Below are 24,600 nucleotides of genomic sequence, written 5' to 3'. Positions count from 1 at the left end.
TAGAAATCAAAATCTTGAAATCAAAGTCTTTACTTAGTGCTTTTTGATCAAAATATCAAGAAATACTAGGTACCCATATGGAAAAAAAATAAAGAAATTTAGATCCCATTTTCACTCTTAACACCAAAAACAAAAACAAAAAACAGACGGATTAATAATTTAAATATAAGTAATAAAACTGGGCCGGGCCCATGGCGCACTCGGGAGAGTGTGGCGCTGGGAGCACAGCGACGCTCCGGTCGCGGGTTCGGATCCTATATAGGAATGGCCGGTGCACTCACTGGCTGAGTGCCGGTCGCGAAAAAGACAAAAAAATAAATAAATAAATAAAATAAAAAAATGATTACGTTTAAAAAAAAAAAAAGTAATAAAACTATAAAAGTAATAGAAGACAATAAGGCACCATGATAAACTACTATGTGCATATGTAAATTCAAAAACTGCTATGGAGGGCAATTTGCAAATAACTTTCAAAATTACAAATGCCTATAACTTTTGATCCAGAAATATCACTTTATTCTAGATAATCTCATGTGTGGAAAATGGACAAAAATTATTCAGTGAAGTAATATTTGTAATACTAAACTTTAGAAATTGCCTTAATGTCTATCAATAGGGAACTGATTAAACTATAGTACGTCTATGGAATGCCACATAAAAAAAGAATGAGGGGACTTCTGCTTCCAGCCATGATGCTATAACAAAGATTATAAAACAGGATTCACCCTCCTACCTTAAACAACTAGAAAACCAGTTATATGAAACAATAGTTTTCAGACTTTGGACAACAGGTAGCACAGGACTGACCTTTGAGAAAAGGGAAGCGAATGAGGTGGGCCTCACAACTGCCTAGCTTATTGCCTGGTGACAGTGGCCACTATGCGGCACAGGGATGGGGAACCTAAACAAAGCTCCGTGGTCTTTCTGAGCTGAAGAAACAGATCAAAGTTTAGGGAGGCCAAAGAAGCTAGAATTTGTGAAGACTACTGAAAAGGAGAGAGCTACAATAAAAGGTCTGGAGATCTGCAAGGGGGTCACCCCAAATCTTTGGCCAAGTACTGATCTGTGCATGCATAAGAGGAAGCTGTGGGGCTCAGGAAAGAACCTCCAGGAAGCAGTAGATGAAACGATTCCTGGTGTTCACACCAGGCTTGGAATTTTTCGTATTCACACAAAACAGAATAAAAATGAATCAGCCAGAGTGGAATACCTCATAACACAGGAGGCACTGGGTAGAGTTCTCAGAAGCGTGCTGCATTAGTAATGGGAAGAAATTAGCCCAAGACATAAAGGCTACTTAAGACCTGTCCTAACAGTGTTAAAAGCAAGCCTCAGAGGAATACCACTGATTCCAAGTAACTTAACTACATGCCCGAGCAAAATCTAGCACTATTTAAAGGCACACAACAAAATCAAAGCACAGAATGATGTAAAATTCACATTGTCTGGAATCCAGTGAAAAGTTACCAGGCATGCAAAGAATCAGAAAAATATAGGCCATTACCAGGAGAAAAAACAACCAATAGAAACCATCTTAAAAATGACAGAGATGATGAAATTAGCAGACAGGATGTTAAAAAAGCTAGTATAAATAAGGCCCATATGTTAAAGAAGGCAGAAGAAAACTAAACATAAAATAAACAAAGAATAAGATGGAAGATATAAAAAGATATAAATGGAATGTAGAGATTAAAAACACAATATCTGAAATAAAAATACATCAGATGGGATTAACAGATGATTAGACTCTACAAAAAAATAAATAAATAATTGGATGTGAAAATGTAGCAATATCAACTATCCAAAAGAAAGCACGCAGAGAGAAAAGATTGAAAAATGTATATAAAAATAACCAGAGCATCAGAGACCTATGGGACAAATGGCATAACATGCATGCAATTGTGCAAAAGGAGGTGAGACAGAAAAAAATATTTGAAAAAATATCTTTACGAAGTTCAAATTTTATTTTAAAAATCCAAAAAACAAACAAAAATTATGAACCCACAGACCAAGGAGCTAAATAAACACCAAGCCAAATAAATATAAAGAAAACCACAATAAAGGTGCATCATAATCAAATTGCTGTAAACCAGTGATAAGGAGAAAAATCACAAAAAGCAGCCAGAAGAAAATGGAAATACTACATACGAAGGAATAAAGATAAAAAAGACTTATTGTCAGAAATTATGCAAGCCAAAAGAAAATGGAGCTATAACTTTAAAGTACTAGGGGGCGGGGCTGCCCACTTGGAATTGTATACCTAGCCCCAGCTCCCCCCACAAATATTTCAAAACTAAAGGTGTTTTCAGACAAACCAAAGCTGAAAGACTTCATTGCCATCACACCTGCCCAACAAGAAATATTGAGAAGTTCTTCAGGCAGAAGAAAAAGGATACCAGGTGGGAATATGTATCTACACAAAGAAAGAAAAACTAACAGTAAATGAAAGTTTGGGTATAAATATAAAAAACTTTTCCCCCTCATTAAAAAAAACTTAAATTTTTAATTGCAGTAAAACAAACATAACATAAAATTTACCATTTTAACCATTTTAAGTGTATAGTTTAGTAGTATTCAGTACATTCACATTTTGTGCAACCAGTATCCAGAATTGTTTCTCATCTTACAAAGCTGAGACTCTCCATCCATTAAACAGTAATGCCCCATTCCTTCCTCTCCCCAACTCACAGCAACCTCCACTCTACTTTTTATCTCCACGAATCTGACTACTCTAAGCACCTCATATAAGTGAAATCACATAATATTTGTCCTTTTGTGACTGGCTTCTTTTACTCAGCATAATGTCCTCAAGGTTCATTCATGTTGTAACATGTGTCAGAATTTTCTTCCTTTTTCAGGCTATATAATATTCCACTGTATGTATATACTACATTTTGTTTATCCCTTCATCTGTCAATGGACACTTGGGTCACTTCTACCTTTCAGCAATTATGAATAATGCTGCTATGAATTTGGGTACACAAATATCCTTCTGAGACTCTGTTTTCAATTATTTTGTGTGTATACACAGAAAAAGATTTGCTGGAACATATGATAATTCCATTTTCAATTTTTTTAGGAACTTCCATACTGTTTCCCATAGTGACTGCACCATTTTACATTCCCACCGACAGTGCACAAGTGTTCTAATTTCTCTGCATCCTCACTAACACTTGTCATTTTCTGTTTTGTTTTGTTTTTTTATAGTAGCCATCCTGATGGGTATGAGGTGGTATCTCACTGTGGTTTTGATTTGCATTTCTCCAATAATTAGTGATGTTGAGCATCTTTTCATATGCCTGTTGGCCATTTGTATATCTTCTTAGGAGAAGTGTCTATTCAAGTCCTTTGCCTGTTTTAAAATCAGTCTGCTTTGCTGGTGTTGGGTTTTAGGAGTTCTGTCTCTATATTCTGGATTGCTGAACTCATGGAGCTGCCTGGAGGGTGAAGTATTCCTTCCCACATGGCATGCCTTATGCATCTCTTCCATATGACTGTTCATCTGTATCCTTTGTAATATCCTTTATAATAAATGAGTAAACACAAGTAAAGTATTTCCCTGAGTTCTGTGAGCCACTCCAGCAAATTAATTGAACCTGAGGAGTGAGTCCTGGGAACCCCCAATTTACAGTGGTTCAGTCAGATGTATGAGAGACAACCTACTACTTGTGATTGGTGTCTGAAGTGGGGGGCAGTTTTATGGAACTGAGACCTCGACCTGTGGGATCTGACACTATCTCCAGATGGATAGTGTCAGACTGATTTGAATTATAGGACATCCAGGTGGCATATCCTGCAGAATTGCTTAGTGTGTGGGAAAAAAACTCCCACACATCTGGTGTCAAAAGTGTGTTCCAGAGGTGCATGGGAGTAATAGGGAGAAAGAACAGGTTTGTTTTTGTTTTTGTTTTCAGACAGGCTTAGATGTCTTTGCTGGTAAATTCTATCAAACATTTAAGGAAAAATATTACCAATGCTACACAAAATTTTTAGAAAACTGAAGATGAAGAACTATTTCCCCATTTATTTTATGAAGCTATCTTTACCCTGGTACCAAAACTAAAGACATTACAAGAAAAGAAAACTTCAGACCAATCTCTTTCATGAACAAGGACATAAAAATCCTTAGCAAAACATTAGCAAATTGAATCCAGCAATATATAAAAAGAATAACACATCAGGGCCAAACAAAGTTTATCCTACAAATGAAAAGTTGGTTAAAAAATCAAACATTGATCAATGGGAAAAAATCAATCAGTATAATTCACCATATTAAGGGACTAAAAGAGAAAAACCATATGGTCATCTCAACAGATGCAGAAAAGGCATTTGACAAAATTCAACATCAATTCATGATAAAAAAAAAAAACTCACAATAAACTAGGAATAGAACTTCCTCTACCTGAAAAAGGGTATCTGTGAAAAACCTACAGCAAACCCCATAATGGTAAAAGACTAAATGCTTTCTTCAGATTGGGAATAAGGCAAGTTCTGTTCACTTTCATCTTATCTATTCAATACTGTACTGAAGAATATGACCAGTGCAGTAAGGCAAGAAAAAGGAATAAGATGCATCCAGATTGGAAGGAAAGAAATAAAATCGTCTTCAGTAACAGAAGACATGATTGTCCATGTATGTATGACACTGGCGCAAGGATAAACATAGATCAATGAAACAGAATAAAGAGTTTGGTAATAGACCCTCACATATATGTTCAACTGATTTTCAACAAACATGCCAAGGTAATCAGTGGGGGAAAGAGTGTCTGCAACAAATGGTTCTGGAACAAGTGAACATCCATCCATATGCCAAAAGTGAACTTCAACCCATACCTTCTTATTTATTTATTTTTTGTGGAGCTGGCTAGTGCAGGGATCCAAACCCGTAACCTTAGTGTTATAACACCACACTGTAACCGACTGAGCTAACCAATCTTTTAATATAACCAATCTTTTATATAAAAATTAACTCAAATTTTAGCTCCTACTGTAAGAGCTAAACCTATAAAAATTTTAGAAGAAAACAAGAAAAAACCTTTTGACCTTGGATTGGGGAAAGATTTGTTAGATATAACACCAAAAATACAATCTATAAAAGGAAAAAAATCAGTAAATTGGACTTTATCAAGATTAAAAACTTCTGCTCTATGAAAGACACCGTTAAGAGAATGACAAGAAAGACAAGAAAATATTTGCAAGTCACTTATCTGACAAATGGCTTCTATCCAGAATATTTACAGAATTTTTCCAATTCAAAAAGACAAACAATAAATTAAAAAAATGGCAACAGATTGGAATAGATAGTTCCATAAAGATAAAAGAATGGCAAATAAGCACATGAAAAAATACTTAACACTATCACTCGTTAGTAAAATGCAAATTAAAACCACAGTGAGATATTACTATAAACCTACTAGAATGGCTAAAATCAAAAGGACTGATGGCAAGGGTGTATAGCAACTGAAACTCATACATTGCTGGTAGGAAAGCAAAATACACAATCACTTTGGAAAACAGTTTGGCAGTCTCTTACAAAGTTAAACATACATTTACCCTGGGACCCAGCCATTCCACCACTAGGTATTTATTTACTCAAGAAAAATGAACACATATGTTCACACAAAAATCTGTACTCATATGTTTATAGGGGCTTTATCTATAATAGCCAAAGACTGGAATTTACCCATGTCTTTTGACCATTAAGTGAATAAACAGACTGTGTTACATCAATACAATGGAATACTACTTAGCAATGAAAAGGAACAAAACACTGACCCACATGACACATGTATGAATTGTAAATGCACTATACTAAAGAAAGAAGCAGACTGAAAAGGCTACATACTATATCATTTCATTTATATGACATTCTGGAAATGCTACAGGAACAGAAAACAGATCAGTGGTTACCAGGGGCTGGGGGGTGGGGGTTGGGGACTTTTTGGGGGTAAGAGAAATGTGCTATTCATTGTGTTAGTGGTTACACAAAGTATGCATTTGTCAAAATTCATGGAATTACACTAAAAGGTAAATTTTATTGCATATAAATCAAACTTCAATAAAGCTTACTTTTGATAAAATTTATGATACATCCATATAATTGTATATTATTCAATTATTTAAAAAATGAGATGGATCTACATATGCTGGTAATAGGATAATCTCTAATACATATTTGTTAGGAGTAAAAAGCAAAGTACAAAACAATAAATACAGTATGTTCCCATTTACAGTAAATTAACTGGATGTCTCTGGGGAAGGGGTCTGGAGTGGCAGTATATACTTTTTTGTATGATTTGAGGGTTTTGTTTTTTTTTAAATCACATGCTTGTATTACTTTCAATTAAAAAAAAATAAAAGAAACCTATGCACACGTCAAGGAAAACTCACAGGTGTCTGGGCCAGGGGACCATGTCATGTAAGCTTATGAAAACATGTGTAAAAATATAGAACACAGTGCCAGACTTTAGAGGCTCTCAATAAATAGCTGGAGGAAGCAAAATATTTGGAGTCAATTCAGAAGACCGACCTCAGACAAAGAGATCTCTATCTGAGCACCAGATACTCAGCCATCGTAGTCCTTGCTTTACACAAGGCGCTAAGCTGGGACTGCTCATGTTAGAAAAGGAGCATAAAACCCAAATATCCTGAATTTACTTTTGGGCTAGCTGTTTCTCAGCATTCCTTTGCAAACACATTATGTGCCCTAACCTCAGCCTTCTAAAGCATGCGAGGCAAGTCCTTTCACCAGTAAGCAGAGCCCACCCCTAGGGCTCCTCTGGTGGACCAAGTGCTACATCCTGGTGTCCTCAGCATCCTGAGTAGCCTTTCTCCAGCCCCACAATCAACTGCTCCTGTCACTTTCTGAAGGAACAAAATGACACTGATGGTCTCACTGCACTCCAAGATGAGACAAGACAATCTCAGCACTTCAGCCCCTCTTCCACACCAAGGCTTCAGAAAAGAAAATGCAAAAGGAGAAGGAAGATAAGTAAGCAAGGCCCTTCAGTGGCATTTGGTAAAAGGAACTCCCTGGACCAAGGAAATCAGGAGCTCCAGAAAGCAAAACAGACAGAGCGGGAGGGTGCTGACATTCAGACAGCCTCAGAAAGTGCTCTTTGATCCCTGCTTTCTTTGGATATGCCTCCCTGAAGGCAGCCAGTTGGTCCCAGCTTCCAAAAAAGTTTGGCCACTGACACTAGGGCTAGGAGTTTCTGTGATTGGCAGCCTTGTCTGGCTGCCTCTGGACACCTGGCTTCCATGGGCAACCACATAGGTGCTACCTTCTCCCTCCCCTCTGCAGAAACAAGTTGTGCCACCAGGTGCAAGTTCCAAGAGGTAGGAAGGGGGTAAGGCACAGCAAGGGCACAGAGTGGGACTGGGGTAGGAACCAACTAAAAGCAAAGTCCTTTCCAGGCTCCCATAGATTCCAGGACACAGGTGGGAAGTTACAACAGAAATCTTCTTTCCTCAGGAGAACATGACTCGCTGCGAGGGGCAAGGTTTCTGGCTCCTGGGCCACGGCCCATGCTGTCTAGGGTATGGAGGGAAACAGGAGCACTTACCGGGGGAAGATGGCGGTCATCAAGGCTGAAGCATAACCGGGCTTGCAAGCTCCCTCTGAAAAGTTGGCATACTTGGTGGCTAACTCAGCAGGCCTATGGAAAGAGAAGGAAAGTCAGCTTGCCAGGCACTGAGTGGTCAGTGGGTTATTAACTCATGAAAAGTTGAAAGTGTTTAAACCTTGAATAAAGCTTCATTCCCTACAATCAGCACTTCAGGCCCTTTCCACACCAAGGCTTCAGGGGTAAGAAAACCCCCCAAAACAAAAATAGATAGCTAAATAAGCAAGGCCCTTTGATGGATTTTGTAAAAGGAACTCAGTTTCACACAAATTCTTTGCTGTAAGCCTGAGACCAAGGAAATCCTGGTCTCAGGTCCAAGGAAATCCTGGTCACAGCTCTATCCAGGCTCCAAGACTGGGGGGTGGCACTTGGGGCTCCACAGGGTAGAGCTGTGAAGTGAGAGGCACTGCCCCTTCCACCTTCCCTGTATGTTCCTACACACCCAGCCTCATCTGCTTTTAATCTTGCCATACATACTGGATCCACCCAGGGGAACCATCCACAGTGACCTGAACAGGGACACGATATATGTGTATTACTGGAGCTACTGATGTAATCATGAGACTTTAGTTGAAGATGGTCTTCTTCTCTCTCTACCTGGAATGTTATTCCTTGTCCTGTTCCACCTAATGCCTAGTTCCTTCACTACTAAGCTTGGATGTCAATGCCACTGAGAGTAATTCTCCAGATCGGGCTAAGTGCGTCCTCTGAGTTGTTGTAGTGCCTCCTCCTGCCACCCACCTCACACGCTTCCCATCAGCACTTGCCATACTGTATTGTAATTGTTGGTACTGTGTCTCCCTCATTATACTATAGATTCCTGAGGTCAGAGTCTGGTTTGACCCTGCCCCCCCACTACCTTGCACAGAGATGGGCACAAAGAAGACCCCTGTAACTTTCTGAAGGAACAAAGTGACCCTGATAGTCTCACTGTACTCCAAACTATAGCCAAGGCAATTGCAGGAACACACAAGCCAGAGACCGCTGAGTATTTTTCAGAAGATTGTGTTCTAGCCCAGGCTTTGTTGCCGTGCAATTATAATCGTGCCACCTTGCATCTCTGGGTTTCAATATCCTTATATGTTCAATGTGGGGCTGGAGTCACTGCCCTGCCACCAAAAACTCTGCCCTATGGGGTCTAGAGAAAATTGCAACCGAAGGACAGGATATAGTGACTGAATGGGCTCAGTGCTGTCGGGGCAGAGGGCTGTGTTCTGGGGCACCAGAGTGAGACCTGGCTGGCTGCCAGTTCCGAGCCCTGGGCCCACTGCCAGCACTCTGGTGCCCAGCTGCTCCATTGCACTGGGGCCCTGTGGCAAGTTTACCCTCAGGGCTGCCTTCTACAGGGACTACGTGGCATGGGTGTGGAATAGTGGTGCTTGTACCAGATGGCCAGAAATGATTATGCCATCACCTGTTGTGTGTCATGACCGATTCACCCCGCACCCCTGTGGGCCTAGTCCAGGGCCTTACACAGATCAACTGCTCATTGAATATAGACAAACTCATCTGTATCCATATGCAATTTCTTTCAGAAATCTACATTTTTAAAGCCTTCCCAACCAACGAAGTTCAAAGCTTGAAATGCAAATACACATGCTGAGTGACAAGCCAGGGAGATGGAACTTCATTTGGTAGGCAAAAGAAAGTTGAAGGTTTTAACAAGAGAAAAACGATACTTTCTTATGTAAATAATTGTATTTTAGAAATGAAACATAAACTTCAGTGCAATTACTGAACTTACCAGAAACGTTTAGACTAGGCACAGTAATATTCTAGATTTGTTTCAATTACTCCTCTTAACAAACCTGTGAGAGGTGCTATGAATTATTAATTTACCCATGAGACTCAGAAAGATGAAGAGACTTATCCAAGATCACACAGCTGGTAAGTAGCAGACACTGGGTTTGAATCCACTTCTGTCTAACACCAGTGCAGGAGCTCTCAGCATGATCACAGAAGAAAGCACAGAGTCCAGCAACAGCACAGGAGTGGTCAGCACAGTCAGAGATGGAGTAGAAAAGAGGGTCAAGAAGGCCTTGCCCAGTTCTTTGAAAGTATGCACACAAGCAGTGAGGCGTTTTGAGTCCTCTCATGTCCTGTCTCCTTAATCCCCCACCACCTGCTTGCTCGCCTTGTGCAGTGGTTCTGGTGGTCTTTCTGAATTCTAGGAAGTTTCACAAAGAAGTTGAAAGACGAATGGCAATTGCCCTTCTTAACACAGTGCACTGCAGAAATAAATGTAACTATACCAGATAAACATTTGGCCACATCTTTCCTCTCTCTAGTTTGCACCATCAACTTTTGACAAGGTTCTTGAAGAATAAGGGCTATGGGACAGTCCAGGGCTCACGGGCTGAGGTCATCTATAATGGAGAAGAGGTAGCACGGGCCAGCTGGAGCACAGGGAAGCCAGGACCTGGTGGAGAAGGAGGAGCTTCTGTTCTTTCCATGGTAGTGCAGGGCAGTCAAACATGGAGGCTGATGAGCTCCAAATCAACCCCTCATTTAGAAACCACAGAAAATTCTAAAACGTACAACTCCGGATACATGGGCCATGTCAAATTATTACCAAATTAAAATGCCTTAGAAATGGCCTCCTGACTATCCCAGTGAGAGAAGAATAGGGGGAGTGTTGGGGATTCTGAGTCATACAGCAGCCTGGGACCTCTGGGGCAGTTGGCGGTCAAAACCACCAAGATTAATGGTCACCAACTCCCTCGGGCCAGAATAGTTAGTTTCTCTAAGGCACTCACACTCCAAATGCCAGGAGCCCCCCACAGATGTCTGATCAAATCATTTAGCCCTTGTTCTTCTCCTACTCTGCAGCTGGCCTTTCATTTGGGGAGATTTAGCATTTCAACCAGTAAGAGCACCCATTGTCCTGCAAACGTGACTACCAAGCCCCTGGGGTGAAGAATGTAAACCACTGCACCCTCCAGAGAAAATCCAGATGGACAGACTGGAATCCAAAGAAGGATCCAGACTTCCATTCCCCTGCTTCACTCATAAGGATGGAGTTTAAGGAATCAGGCCAAGCAATGGGTTGTAAATGGACAGAGTGCTGGATCTGGAATCAGAAATTTTCACAGAGGACACTGACAAGTTGTGTGACCTTGGGCAAGTAATGGAAAATCTGATTCTCAGCTTCATTATGTGCAATGGGAACCATGTAGTTCCCAGGATCTTGAGAGGATGTGGTGAGAAAGCACATTTCAGGGGCTGGCCATCCAGCACTGAAGCACTGTATGATGCCACGTGAAAGTGAAAGACGAGGCGGCAGAGGCAGGCTTCGAGCATGGGGCTCAAGCTTGGATTCTATCACAAGGGGGAGTCACTGCATGATTCCCTGCAGGAGAGTGCCCTGAACACCTGTGCATTTGAAGGATCAACATGAGGTGAGGCTGGCAATGCAGAAGGCTGGAAGGAGCAGCTAGCTGGTGAGCCAGAAGAGTAATCAGGGAAGAGTGTGATGTCCCAGGTGCCAAGGGAAGGAAGTGCCTCGAGAAGGACGCAGGGACCAACTGTGCCAACCACGGTGGTGGGCCTGGTAAGGTGAGGCCATAGGGTGGACTACTGGACTTGGCAACATGGAGGTCTCTGCTGACCTGGACAAGAGCTGCTTCACAGGAGTGTGGGGTGAAACTGATTTCACTGGGTTTGAGAGAAAACAGGAGGAGAGGAATTGGAGTCATGAAATACAAACTATTTTTAGTTTTGCTATAAAGGGAGACAGAAAAAATGGGGCAATAGCTGGAGGGAGGGAGCAGGGTAAAGATAGTGTTTTTTGAGGTTAGGAAATATTTTAGCATGTTTATAAGCTGGTTAGAATAAGAGACAAACCCACGATGCAGTAGAGATAGGACAGCTGTAGGAGGAATGCCCTTGAGAAGCTGAGGGAGGAGGATCTAGAACAGAGTAGAAGGGTTGGCCTTAGCTCTGCTCCTTTACCCTACTCTGGCCAGTGAGTACCTACTCAGTTTAAACACCACTTCCTTCATGAACTTTCTGTGATGCTTCCCCACCCAAGTAGAACTAACTCATCCTCTGTGGGCCCCAAGCTACCTAGAGCGGATTTTCATCTTAGCTTGCTCACTTGTTCCCATACTCTCCTCCTCTCCCACATCCTTCCCTTCCTTCCTCTCATTCCCTCATTCAACTCATATTTAGAGTCAATGGAGTCACTCTGCTTGGACTTCTATCCTGGCTCTGTCCCTTACTAGCTGTGTGATTTGGAGCATACTATGTAATTGCTCTATCTTCTTAATTTCCACATCTTTGAAATTGGGAATTATACTCATACCTACTTCATAAAATTGTTGTGAGGATTATGTTGAGAACAAAGTGCTGGCCTGGCATTTGGTTTTCACTCAAGATGTGCTAACAAGACTGTTGCTGTTGTTACGTGCCAAATACTGTCCTGGGAACAGGGATATAATGAAGACTAGGACATAATTATGGCCTAGCATTCGTTATGAAGAGTAGGTGTCCATTTAAATATCTTTCTCTCCCAGAACATTTAGCATAGCACACACGGCACAGAGCACATAAGTACCCAACAAAATGTTGGACTGGCGTCCAGTGGTTACCTTGACCAGGGTTAACCAACAGGAAGTGTAAGGGAGAGGTGGCGATGGCTGGGGAAAATAAAGAAGGGACTTGGAGGGTTATTCCTGAGGACACTACAGATTAGTAATGGACATCTTATAACCAACAGTCTAATTTTTTGAACCATCTCAGAGAGGACTGAACTCAGATCAGCCCTTTACTAAGCCCCCCTCCCTCATTCTATGGGTTCACTTAGTGACATACAGTTCAAGTCACATGTTATGAGAAAAGACCATGTATGTGACTCCTGGCACACTGCCTGACAAATAATATAGCAACTTAATCAAAGCTAGCCAATATTGAGAGTTCTGGTCAAGATGGTGGAATAGATGGTCCCCAGCGTCACTCTCTCCCACAAATCAACCAATTTACAACTATAAAAATGTAGCAACAGCCAAGCTGGGGCCGCTGGAGCTCAGGGGAAGAGGAGGAGAGATTTACGGAGTTCATGAAGGGGGAGAAACCACAACGAGAGAAAGAAAAAACTGCTCGGAGCATTTCTGGCCAGGGCTGCTTTAAGGCTGGAACTACTGAGTGCATGGAGCAGAAGCCAGCAGAAGCTGCAGCTGCCCCCTTTGGATGAAGTTGCTTAGAGGCAGCAGGGGAGAAGAGGGCTTTGGTGGCCCCCAGGACAGCAAGACCACTAATAGGGTTCCCATGGACCCACACAGGAGTGAGGAGCCAGAACAGCTGAAAATGGGGAGCCATTCAGAGTCATCACAAGGGACTGGCGCAGGGCCCGTTCCATGGGAAGTGTTTGGAGCATGGGTGGTGGGGGAGATGGGCCCAAGGGGAAAAACACTGGGACACAGCAAGGACAGCTGATCCGCCACCCAATTAGCACAGGACCACTCAGAGGAGACTGGTCAGGAATGCAGAATTGCATGGGGTGCAGTTTGATGAAAAAACTCAGGCCCAGATCAGAGTACACAACCCAGGTGTACTCAGTCCCTGGAGAGCTGGAAGTACCTATAGGTCAACCATTAAACTCTGAGTTTCACAAAAAGTCTTCCCTAGGGAAAAAGCAGCAAAGCAGCAATTTAGCTCAACAACGCAGCTCAACTACTGGTTCCCACAGGAAGTTCCCTTGTTTTAGAAGTAAGCAAATGACAAAAAATTAGTTCCAGCCCAGGCACACTGCCAGGGCCTCGGGGCCCTGCCCAGGGGCCCAGGGCATGGAGCCGGACACCAACCCCCCCCCCGCCCACATCCAGGCACACCGCCAGCATCTCGGGGCCCTGCCCAGGGACCCAGGATATGGAGCTGGGGACCGCACCTCCCCCCACAACCAGGCACACCACCAGCTCCAAGGAGCATGCCAAAAACATCACCTCCATGTGGGTGGCCCACCACAGCCACAACAGTAACCATGGCTGCTGTGAAAGTGGATAGACATCACAACCACCACACAGATGGTCCACAAGCCACTGGAGTGCATTGACACAAGGAGAGTCACCAGCAGAGACCAAAGAAAAGAAGAGGACGTCTCTCTCCACAAAGCCCATTCCAGAGTGGCAGAAGAAGCATCTGCTCTGTAATAATATTGGGGGACCTGAACACACCTCTCAGCATTGGACAGATCATCCAGGCAACGAATCAACAGAGTAACCATTACTCTTTCAGAGGGAGAGAAGAAATTTAGGGTTATGAGTGGTGGGAGGGGGGAGGGAGAGGGGGATAGAGAGAGATTGGACAAGTGGCATAAAGAATAAGTACAATTTGTAACAATATATATACTAGTAATATTGATTTGATCAACATATGTCAACAATGAATCCCAAAAATATATATAATCAATTATGATTCAATATAAAAAAAAAAGCTAGCTGATATTATCATGTTTGCAGGGCTTGCACGAATGTGCAGATAAGACCCCTCAGCACAGAGCTCAGGCCACCACTGCTTCTTCAATTCTTCCCTCTACCCTTTATGGGGAGATATTTCTACATATTGCTAGAGAGTTGTTTCTGGAACAATGACATGGCAGGAAATTGTAGAAGCAGCTTTGCTTAGCTTTAGTAATCCTACAGCATGAAACATTTTCATTTTAATTTTTTTCTGAAACAGCCTTTAGGTAAGGAAAATACTTAGCACTGCCATAGATCCTCTCAAGCTCCAATATGGAAAGTCTTCTCCTTAGGACAATTTCTAACTCCTCCGACTGCTGCCGTTACTGCAGTATGTTGGCCCTTCCTGCATTATCATGTCTCTTCATCCACCCACATTTGGACATTCCACCCTGGACATCACTGACCCTTTGCTCTTTGCAACCTCCAATGTAGACATGGGTTTCTATACAGCTCTTGCCACGTACAGCCATCTATGGTAAACTCCAAAACAATGTCAAACGTCTTCTTCTATCATGTTGAGAGAAGAGGGACTGCTGGATCTAAGCCATCTGGAATTTGGGGTATTTCTCAGCTCTCATCCATTGCTACTGGGCACTGCAATACCTTCTCACCAAACCAGGCCAGTTCCGTTACATCAGTGATTCTGGAGCTGACATCACTGCAGTTTATCTTTGTCTCCAGGGCCCTGTAACTTATTTCATTGTGGCTGGGAGGTTGCTCTCCGGTAAGCTCTCCAAGAGCTTTAGCCTGCCCTGTAGAGACAATCCTCACAGAGGCTGCCCTCCAGGGATCTGCTGTGACTGCTCCAAACCAATTTTGTTTCCACGCTTCATTTCTTTAAAAATGAAAACACATCCTATTTCTGGGTGGTAGCAAAAAGAAGGGAACTAACATTTATTGAGCATAAACCATGTGCCAGACGGAGGATCTAATTATCTAATTTAGCTTTACGATAATCTAAAGCAGTACTGCCCTTAGACCCAGACATGTGGGGCTGAAAGAGTCCAAGAGATGACATGGTTGGAAGATGTATCATTCTGTTTACACTATAAAATTTCAAACAACAAATTTAACATGATTAGAAAACTATTTACAATTCACATTTTCCCTGCACACTCTGGGTAGCACTTGCATTTGTGGTCATCATCAACAAAGCAGTCACAATATTTGAGAGTCACTGGAAGCCAGTATTCATGGGCATCAAGAAGGATCACACGGCACCACGAGTAATGATGTAACCAGCATGAAATAAATGGTGCAGGGGAAGAGAAGAGACGAGAAGATCTACACTGTTTCTATAAAACAAGTTCCAAAAAACCACAGCATTGAGTATAGCAGTCCCCCCGTATCCATGGTTTTGCTTTCTACAGTTTCAGGTACCTGAAACTGTCAATCACAGTCAAAAATATTAGATGGAAAATTCCAGCAATAAGCAATTCATAAGTTTTAAATTGCACGCCACTCTGAGAAGTGTGATGAAATTTTGCAATGTTCAGTTCTGTCCTGCCCAGGACATGAATAATCCCTTTGTTCAGCATATCCACACTATATATGCTACCCAATGGTTAGTCATAGACACCACCTGCTCCTGACATCCAGCCATCGACATCATTACGGCTCAGGGATCCAGGATCACCCAAAGAGATGATCCTTCTTCTGAGTATTATTGGAGGGTCAATAGTAGCCTAACATCACAACACAGTGCCTACGTCACCCACCTCACTTCATCTCATTACGTAGGCACTTATCACCTCACATTACCACAGGAAGGGCGAGTACAGTACGATAAGATACTTTGAGAGAGAGACCACATTCACATAACTTTTATTACAATATATTGTGATAATTGTTTTATTATTAGTTGTTAATCTCTTACTGTGCCTAAATTATAAATTAAACTATATTATAGGCATGTATGTACAGTAAAAAACATAGTATATACAGAGTTCAATACTATCCCCAGATTCAGACATCCACCGGGGGTCTTAGAACATATACTCCATGGATAAGGGGGGACCATTGTAATAACAGCACTGCTATCTTTTCTTGTGGTAGAAATTTGCCATGAATGATGCATTTTAAAATAAAAAATACAAAGAGATGAGGTCTGGATACTATGAAGAATCTTCATGTGCACTGTTGGATATAAACAGACACTAAATATCTCTTCTTCACCCATTGTTCTAAATCCTCATTAATGAATCATTATACTTCACATGGACCCATCACCTGGTGTATACAGGCAGAGGCTTTACAAAAAACATTTGGCCAGGGCCCTGCATGCCCTTGGAGCACCCGTACTGTAAGTTAAGTATTTTTCTCATTTTTGACAAAAGAAAACTAACTCCAGAGGCTTTCTTCTGTTCTCACCAAAGCCCTTGCTTTTTTTTTTTTTTTTTTTTTTTTTGGTAGAAAGAGCAATAGACCTAAAGGTAAGAAGACTAGAGTTTAACTAGATTTTCCACTTACTGGTTGTGTAACCTCGGGTAAGATATAATTGGTTTCTTTAACTCTTAGATAGCTATAATAATGCACATTTTATAGGACTGATGGGAAGATCAATGAATACCTGCAACAATGTAGGTCCGAGTGCTCTTCAAAAGGTTATACAAAAGTCAGTTACTGCTCCTACTGTTTTAATATTTGACTTCTGCTTTTACTACTTCTTCTAGATTCATCTGAATTATTATCATAGTTTCACTAATTTAAGGAGAAAAAACTGTTCTTTTCATTTTTTTTGTTTGGATTCTTCTCTCCAACTCACTTGGCTGTCTCCAAATTTCTGCCCATTAGGCAGGGAGGTCAGGAGACTTTGGGGGCCGCAGAGGGAGGGCCACTGAAATGAGGCCAACGTCTACATGCAGGGAATTGTCATAAACTGGAACTCTAGCACCTGTGTGAGCCAAATGGAAGGGCTAAATCTCATAAGGTTTGTAGTGAAAATTACAGTGAAAACTTGGGTCCAATTTTTGTATCTGTCCCAAGCACAAAATATAGGTCATTATCATGGCTTCCAAATAACACTGCCCCTAAATCCAGGGTTCTCAAAGTGTATGTCACAGTTTAGGGGTACTCAAAGCCACAGTACAAATACAGTGTATCTTCCTGGAGCAATAAATGTACTTGAAGATATGAGGAAGAATGTACTAAAACAACACATATGTATCATGGAGTAGAATGCAAAATTTAAAAAAATACAATGAAGATCTTAAAGAATTTTTATGCCTGATGTGGGTTGCTTTGCAGTATGTGCTTATTCTCCTCTGCACTAGGGTACTCAGGATGACATGTTTCAGAAGCACTGCACCAAGGGGTCTCAGTTTTCCATGGTTTTGTTTTTTGGCAGCTGGCCAGTTTGGGGATCTGAACCCTTGGTCTTGGTGTTTGGACACAGTGCTCTAACCAACTGAGCTAACCAGAGTTATGCACAGGGTGTGGAGGAGATGAGGCAATTAAAGTGGTCTGGGGAATTGGGGCAGGCATCTTGAGGAGGTGATGTCAAGATGAGAGGATGGAATGGCCTTCTCAGCAGAGGAAACAATATGTGCAAAGGCCCAAAGGAGAAACAGGGCCTGGAGCATTTGGGGAAATGCAAATACTTTAGTAATGACAGAACAAAGCCTGTGAGACCAGATCATGGTCTTGCTGCCAGGACAAGGAGTCTGAACTTTCTGCTGTAGGCAATTGGGAGTCACTGAAGGATTTTTATTCAGAGGAATGACATACACTAGTCTGAGAAAGAAATGAGGAGGCCTGGATTAAGAGGTAATAATGGATATAAAGAGGACATTTGTGATTTCAAAGCCTTTGGTTGTTGGATGCTGTTTCTTGTTTGTTTATTTGTTTGTTTTTGGCCGCTAGCCTATACAGGGATCCACTTGACCTTGGTGTTATAACACCGTGCTCTAACCAACTGAGTCAAATGGCCAGCTGCTGTTGTTTTTTCAATTAATACACTTTATTTTTTCCTGATTTCAAAGCCCTTGGTGGTTGGTGGTTGTTTTCTTAAATTAACACACGTAATTTTTTAGAATAGTTTTAGATTTTCAGAAATATTGAGCAGATAATATAGAGTTCACATATGCCCTCTGCCATCCCCCATATCTCCCTGTTATTAACATCTTGTGTTAGTGTGATACATTTGTTACAATTAATGAACCAATACTGATACATTATTATTAACTAAAGTCCATAGTTTACATTAAAGTTCACTCTTTGTATCATAAGGTTCTATGGATTTTGACAAATACATACACACCTGTTCATCCCGTTTCCCCTTCCCCCTTCCACTTCTCAGTCACTGATCTTTTAACTGTATCCATAGTTGTGCCTATTCCAGAATGTCATATGGTTGGAATCCTATAGTATGTAGCCTTTTCAGGCTGGCTTCTTTCACTTGGTAATATGTATTTAAGGTTCCTCCATATCTTTGTGAGGCTTGACAGCTCATTTTTTTAGTGCTAAATAATATTCCCTTTTCTGGATGTACCACAGTTTCTTTACCCACTTACCTACTGTACTGAAGGGCATCTTGGTTGCTTCCTGTTTTGTGCAATTATGAATAAAGTTGCTATAAATATTTGTGTGCAGTTTTTGTGTGGACATGTTTTCAACTAAATTGGGTAAATACCTAGGAGGGAGATTGCTAGAGCATATGGTCAGACTATATTCAACTTTGTAAGATGTTGCCAAACTGTGTCCCAAAGTGGCCAAACCATTCTGCGTTCCCACCAGCAATGAATGAGAATTCCTGTTGCTCCACATCCTTGTCAGCATTTGAGATTGTCAGTTTTAATTTCAGCCATTCTAATAGATGTGTGATAGTATTTCACTGTTGTTTTAACTTGCACTTCCCTAATGACATATGATGCAAGGACCTTTTCATAAGCTAATCTGCCATCTGTATATCTTTTTTGGTGATGTCTCTGTTCAGATTTTGTTTTGTTTTGTTTTGAGATTTTATTTTTTAAATTATTTTAAAATTAATATTATTATTTTTTTACATTCTATAATGTTGTGGAGCAGTTGGGAGGGAGGGGGAGAGGGGAAGGAAATGGGATGGAAGAAGGAGGAAGGCGGAGGGGTGGGATTAAGGCCTGTGGCATCCCCCTCATTCCCACGGGGGAGACCAGGTGACTTCCAGCAGAGGCTTTGTCATTGCTGGGCTGGGTGCAGAGGTCAAGGGATGTGGCAAAAGCCCTTGCCCACCCCACCCTAGCTCAGGAATCTGGCGTCCTTCTTGGGGCAGCTCGAAGGTCATTCCTGGGCTGGTTGCGGGTGTCAGGGGGGGCACGGCCAAGGCCCTTGGTCCCCCACTGCCCTGGCTCGGGAGAGCCCAGGGTGCTTCCTGCGGCTGCTCAGTGGTCATCACTGGGCTAGTTATGGGTGTCGGGGGGCATGGCTGAGGTCCCTGGCCCTCCCCCCTTTCTGGCTTGGTAGCCCAGGGGATCTTCCGGTTCTACTAGGTGTTATAGGTGTTCTTTGGTGAAATGATACCTTTGCTAGTTAATATCAAACTTTGTCTCTGGTTGTGGGTACTTTGTTTTTTCTATCAGTTCTGTGTTGGAATATTTGCTGTTCCCAGCACTTAAACTCTGTGCTAGAACTAACTTGTTATCATTTGCTTACTTCTAAAATGGGGGAAGTTCCTGTGGGGACCAGTACTTGAGCTCTGTGGTTGAACTAGATTGCTGCTTTGCTGCTGATTCCCTAGGGAAGGCTTTCTGTGCAGCTCAGGTTTTAATGATTGACTTTATAGGTACTTCTGGGTCTAATGAGATCCAGTGCACCTGGGTTGTGTAGAAACTCTGATCTGGGCCTGAGTCTTTTCATCAAACTGTACTCCATGCAATTCTATATTCTTGACAAGTCTCCTCTGATGATCCTACACTGATTAGGGGGTAGATCAGCTGTCCTTGTTGTGCCCCAGTGTTCCCCCAGTGGGCCTGTCTCCCCCACCACCCATGTTCCAAACACTTCCCATGGGACGGGCCATGCTCTGGTCCCTTGTGATGACTCACTGGTCTCTGAGTGGCTCCTTTTTTTTTCAGTTGTTGTGGGTCCTCGGTCCTATGTGTGCCCATGGGAACCCTATTAGTTGTCTTGCTGGGCTGGTGGCCTCCAAGGCCCTCTTCTCCCCTGCTGCCTCCAAGCAACTTCATCTGAAGGGCACAGCTGCGGCTTTTGCCAGCTCCTGCTCCATGCACTCAGCAGCTCCAGCCTGGAAGTGCCTGGGGCTCAAAACAGTCAGAGTGGTTCTTTCTTTCTCTCATTGTGGCTTCTCCTGCCTTCATGCACTCCATAGGTCTCTCCTCCTCTTTCCCTGAGCTCTAGCGGCCCAGCTTGGCTGTCATTGCTTTTTTATAGCTGTGAATTGGTTGACTTGTGGTAGAGAGTGACTCTGGGGACCTTCTATTCTACCATCTTGACCAGAAGTCTGTTCAGATTTTTTGCCCATTTTTAAATTGGGTTGGTTCTTTTGTTATTGTTGAGTTTTAAGACTTCTTTGTATATTTTGTAGACAAGTACATACAGATATGTATACATACATACAGATATGTATTTTGCAAATATTTTTTCCAGTCTGTGGCTTGTTTTTTCATTCTGTTAACAGCACCTTTCACAGAGCACAGTTTAAAATTCTAATAAAATCAATGTATCGACTTTTTTTCTTTCCTGGATTGTGCTTTTGATTTTCCATCAAATAATTCATTGCCAAACTCAAGTTCACCTAGATTTTCTATGTTACTTTCCAGAAGGTTCCATTTTGAGTTAATTTTTGTGAAAGGTGTAAGGTAAAACATTAATTTGTGCATATGGATTTCCAATTGTTCCAGTGCCATTTGTTGAAAAAACTATCCTTTTTCCATTGTATTGCTTTTGCTCCTTTGCCACAGAGGAGCAAAAAGCATATGTGGGTCTATTTATGGGCTCTCTATCCTGTTCCACTGATTTGTTTGTCTGTTCTTTTGCCAATACCATGCAATTTTGATTACTGCAGCTTTATTGTAAGTCTGAAGTCATGTAGTGTCAATCTTCCAACTTTGTTCGTCACCAGTATTACACTGGCTATTCTGGGTCTTTTGGCTTTCCATATAATCTTTTTTTTTTTTTTTTGTCGTTTTTTTGTGACTGGCACTCAGCCAGTGAGTGCACCGGTCAGTCCTATATAGGATCCGAACCCGCGGCGGGAGCGTCGCTGCGCTCCCAGCGCAGCACTCTACCAAGTGTGCCACGGGCTTGGCCCATTTCCATATAATCTTTAAAATAAGTTTGTTGATATCCACAAAATAACTTACTGAGATTTTGATTGAGATTACATTGAATCTATAGATCAAGTTGGGAAGAACTGATATCTTAATATTGAGTCTTTCTATCAGAACATAAAATCTCTCTCCATTTACGTAGGTTTCCTTGATTTGCTTCATTAGAGTTTTGTTGTTTTCTTCATTCATATATAGTATGTACACACAATGTCACACTCATACTAATACGCATATTTTGTCAGATTTATCCCCCCCCCCCTTTTTTGGTGCTGATGTAAATGACACTGTTTTCAATTTTAAATTCCAATTGTTCATTGCTGGTATATAGAAAAGCAATTGTCTTTTGTATATTAATCTTGTATCTTGCGACCTTGCCATAATCATTTATTAGATCCAGGAGTTTTTTGCTAATTTTGGGGTTTTCTACATAGGCAATCATGTCATCTGTGAACAGAGACAGTTTTATTTATTCCTTCTCAATCCATATGTCTTTTATTTCCTTTTCTTGTCTTACTGCATTAGCTATGACTTTAGTATAATGCTGAAGAGAAGTGTTGAGAGGGAACATTCTTGTTTTTTCCCCAATAGTAGGGGAAAGCATATGGTTTCTCTTTAAACATAATTTTAGCAGTAGGTTTTTTTAAAAAATCAATTTGAAGAAGATTTCCTCTATCCATAACTTGCTGAGAGTTTTTTAAAAATTATGAATGAATGTTGGATTGTATCAAATGCTTTTTCTGCATCTATAGATACAATCATATTATTTTTCTTCTTTAGCCTTTTGATGTATGCAATATATTAGCTGATTTTCAAATGTTGAACCAGGCTTGCATACCTGAAATAAATCCAACTTGTTTGTAGTATAGAGTTGTTTTTATATGTTTGCTGAATTTGATTTGCTAATATTTTGTTGAGGAGTTCTCCAATATGTTCATGAGAGATACTGGTCTGTAGTTTTCCTTTCTTATAATGTCTTTATCTGGTTTCAGTTACAGTGTAATGCTGGCCTCATAAAATCAGTTAGAAAGCATTCCTTCTGTTTCTGTTTTCTGGCACAGACTGTAGAGAATTGATTTTTTTTTCCTCTTCAATTTTTATAGAATCCACTAGTGAAACCATCGGGGCCTGGTGTTTCCTGTTTTGGAAGGTTATTAATTATTGATTCAATTTCTTTAGTAGATATAGGCCTGTCCAGATTATCTATTTCTCCTTATATGAGTTTTGGTAGTTTGTGTATTTCAATGAATTGGCCCATTTCATCTAAGTTTGTGGGCACAGAGTTGTTCATAGTACTCCTATATTATCCTTTTAATATCCATGGATTAGCAATGATATTTTTTTCATTTCTGATATTAGCAATTTGTGTCTTCTTTCTCTATCTCTTTTTTTTAGTTCTCCTGACTAGGGGTTTGCCAATTTTATTGATATTTTCAAAGAACCAGTGTTTTAGTACGTTTTGTGTTGCTATAACAGAAATACCTGAGACTGGGTAATTTATAAGGAAAGGAGGTTTATTTGGCTTACGATTCTAGGACAGCTGCATCTGGCATGGGCCTCAGACTGCTTCTACTCATGGCGCAAAGTGGCAGGCAGCTGGTGGGTACAAGCAGATCATGTGGTGAGAGGAAGCAAGAGAGAGAGAGAAGATGCCAGGTTCTTTTTAAGCAATGAGCTCTCGCAGGAACTAAGAGTGAGAACTCACTTGTTAATCCCCCCTCCCCCAGGGAGAGCATTAATCCATTCAAGAGGGATCCGCCCCCATGACTCAATCAGTTTCCAACACTGCTGCATTAGAGGTCAAATTTCCACATTAGTTTTGGAGGGGACAACACATCCAGACTCCATCATTCCGCCCCTAGCCCCCCAAAACGCATGTCACCATCACATACAAAATACAATCATTCTATCCCAATAGTCCCAAAAGTCTTAGCTTGTCCCAGCACCAACTGAAAAGTCCAAAGTCCAAAGTCTCATTTGAGACCAAAATCAAAAGTCCTTCCAGCTGTAAACCTGTGAAAACAAAAACCAAATTTATCTACTTTCAAGATAGAATGACGGAACAGACATTGGGTACACATTCCCATTCTAAAAGGGAGGAATAGGCCAGAACAAAGGAAAAACAGGCCCCAAATAAGTCCAAAACCCAGCAGGGCAGACATTATGTCTTAAAGCTCCAAAATAATGTTCTTTGACTCCAAGTCCTGCATCCTGGGCACAATTGGGCATCTGGGCCCCCAAAGCATCTGGCAGCCTTGTTCCCACAGCTCTGCCAGGCACAGCCCAGTGGGCCACGCTGGTGCCTGTGGCTTTTCCAGGCCTGCATTGCACGTTATCAGTGGCCCTGAAGTTCTGGGGTCCTGGCAGCAACCTTGCTGCATTGGTTCTACTAGACATTTCCCTGGTGGGTGCTCTCTGTGGGGCCCCTGACCCCACTTTCCTGCTCGGCATTGCTCTTGTCAGATGGCCTCTGCAGTGGCTCCACCCCTGTGGCAGGTCTCTGCCTGGGCCCCCAGGCTTTTCCATACATACTCTGGAATCTGGATGGAGGCTGCTATGCCTCCACTGCTCTCACATCCTGCTGGCCTGCAGACTTAACATGACATGGACGCGCCACCGAGGTTTTGGGCCTCTACTCTCCAGGGCTGCTACATGAACCACACTTGGGGCCACTCCAGCTGGAGCAGCTGGGATGCAGGGAGCAGGATCCCTAGGGCAGCTGCGCCCCAGGTCTGTCCTCCAGGATAACTCAGTCCTTCTAGGCCTCAGGGTCTGGGATGGGTGGGGCACCCTTCCAGACTTCTGAAATGCCTGCAGGGCTTTCCTCTCAGTTTCTCCTCTATTAGCATCTGGCTACCTCACCACCAAGATAATGTCTTTAGCAATCAGTCTATCTGCTTCACCCTTGCATTGTTCTCCAGCTCTCTGCTTCTTTACCGCATGGCCAAGCTACAAATATTCCAAAACTTTACGCTCTGCTTCCCTTTTAAATTCTGGCTTTACGTTATGCCTTTGCTGCCATAACTCAGAGTAGGCTGTTAGAAGTAGGCATGCAACGACCTTAATGCTTTGATGCTTAGAAATTTCTTTGGCCAAATGCTCTGGTTCACAACTCTTAAGTTCCAACCTCCACAAAGTCCAAGGGCATGGATACAACGCAGCCAGGTTCCTTGCTATGGCGTAGCAAGGGTTATCTTTTGTCCAATTCCCAATAAGTCCCTCATTTCTATCTGAGACCTCATCATCCGTATGGCC

At 41.9% G+C, this 24,600-nt stretch overlaps 1 protein-coding gene across 4 annotated transcripts in view; it reads right to left on the bottom strand.

Annotated features, from left to right (window-relative positions):
* ST3GAL3 (ST3 beta-galactoside alpha-2,3-sialyltransferase 3) overlaps nt 1-24,600 on the bottom strand; it is a 193,504-nt gene that overhangs the window by 68,403 nt on the left and 100,501 nt on the right. For 2 of the 4 annotated variants that reach the window (XM_063104146.1, XM_063104147.1), the window contains one exon: nt 7,566-7,658. In XM_063104146.1, coding sequence (XP_062960216.1) covers nt 7,566-7,658 — 93 coding nt within the window. Of the gene's footprint in view, nt 1-7,565; nt 7,659-9,464; nt 9,787-22,872; nt 22,936-24,600 lie in introns of those variants that run through there. The other 2 variants (XM_063104149.1, XM_063104145.1) reach the window with 2 other exon arrangements.

The sequence above is a fragment of the Cynocephalus volans genome, chromosome 8, assembly GCF_027409185.1.
Source record: "Cynocephalus volans isolate mCynVol1 chromosome 8, mCynVol1.pri, whole genome shotgun sequence".
Lineage (NCBI taxonomy): Eukaryota > Metazoa > Chordata > Mammalia > Dermoptera > Cynocephalidae > Cynocephalus > Cynocephalus volans.
The sequence above is the reverse complement of the archived record's forward strand: the minus strand, read 5'-3'. Positions and strand labels throughout refer to the sequence as shown.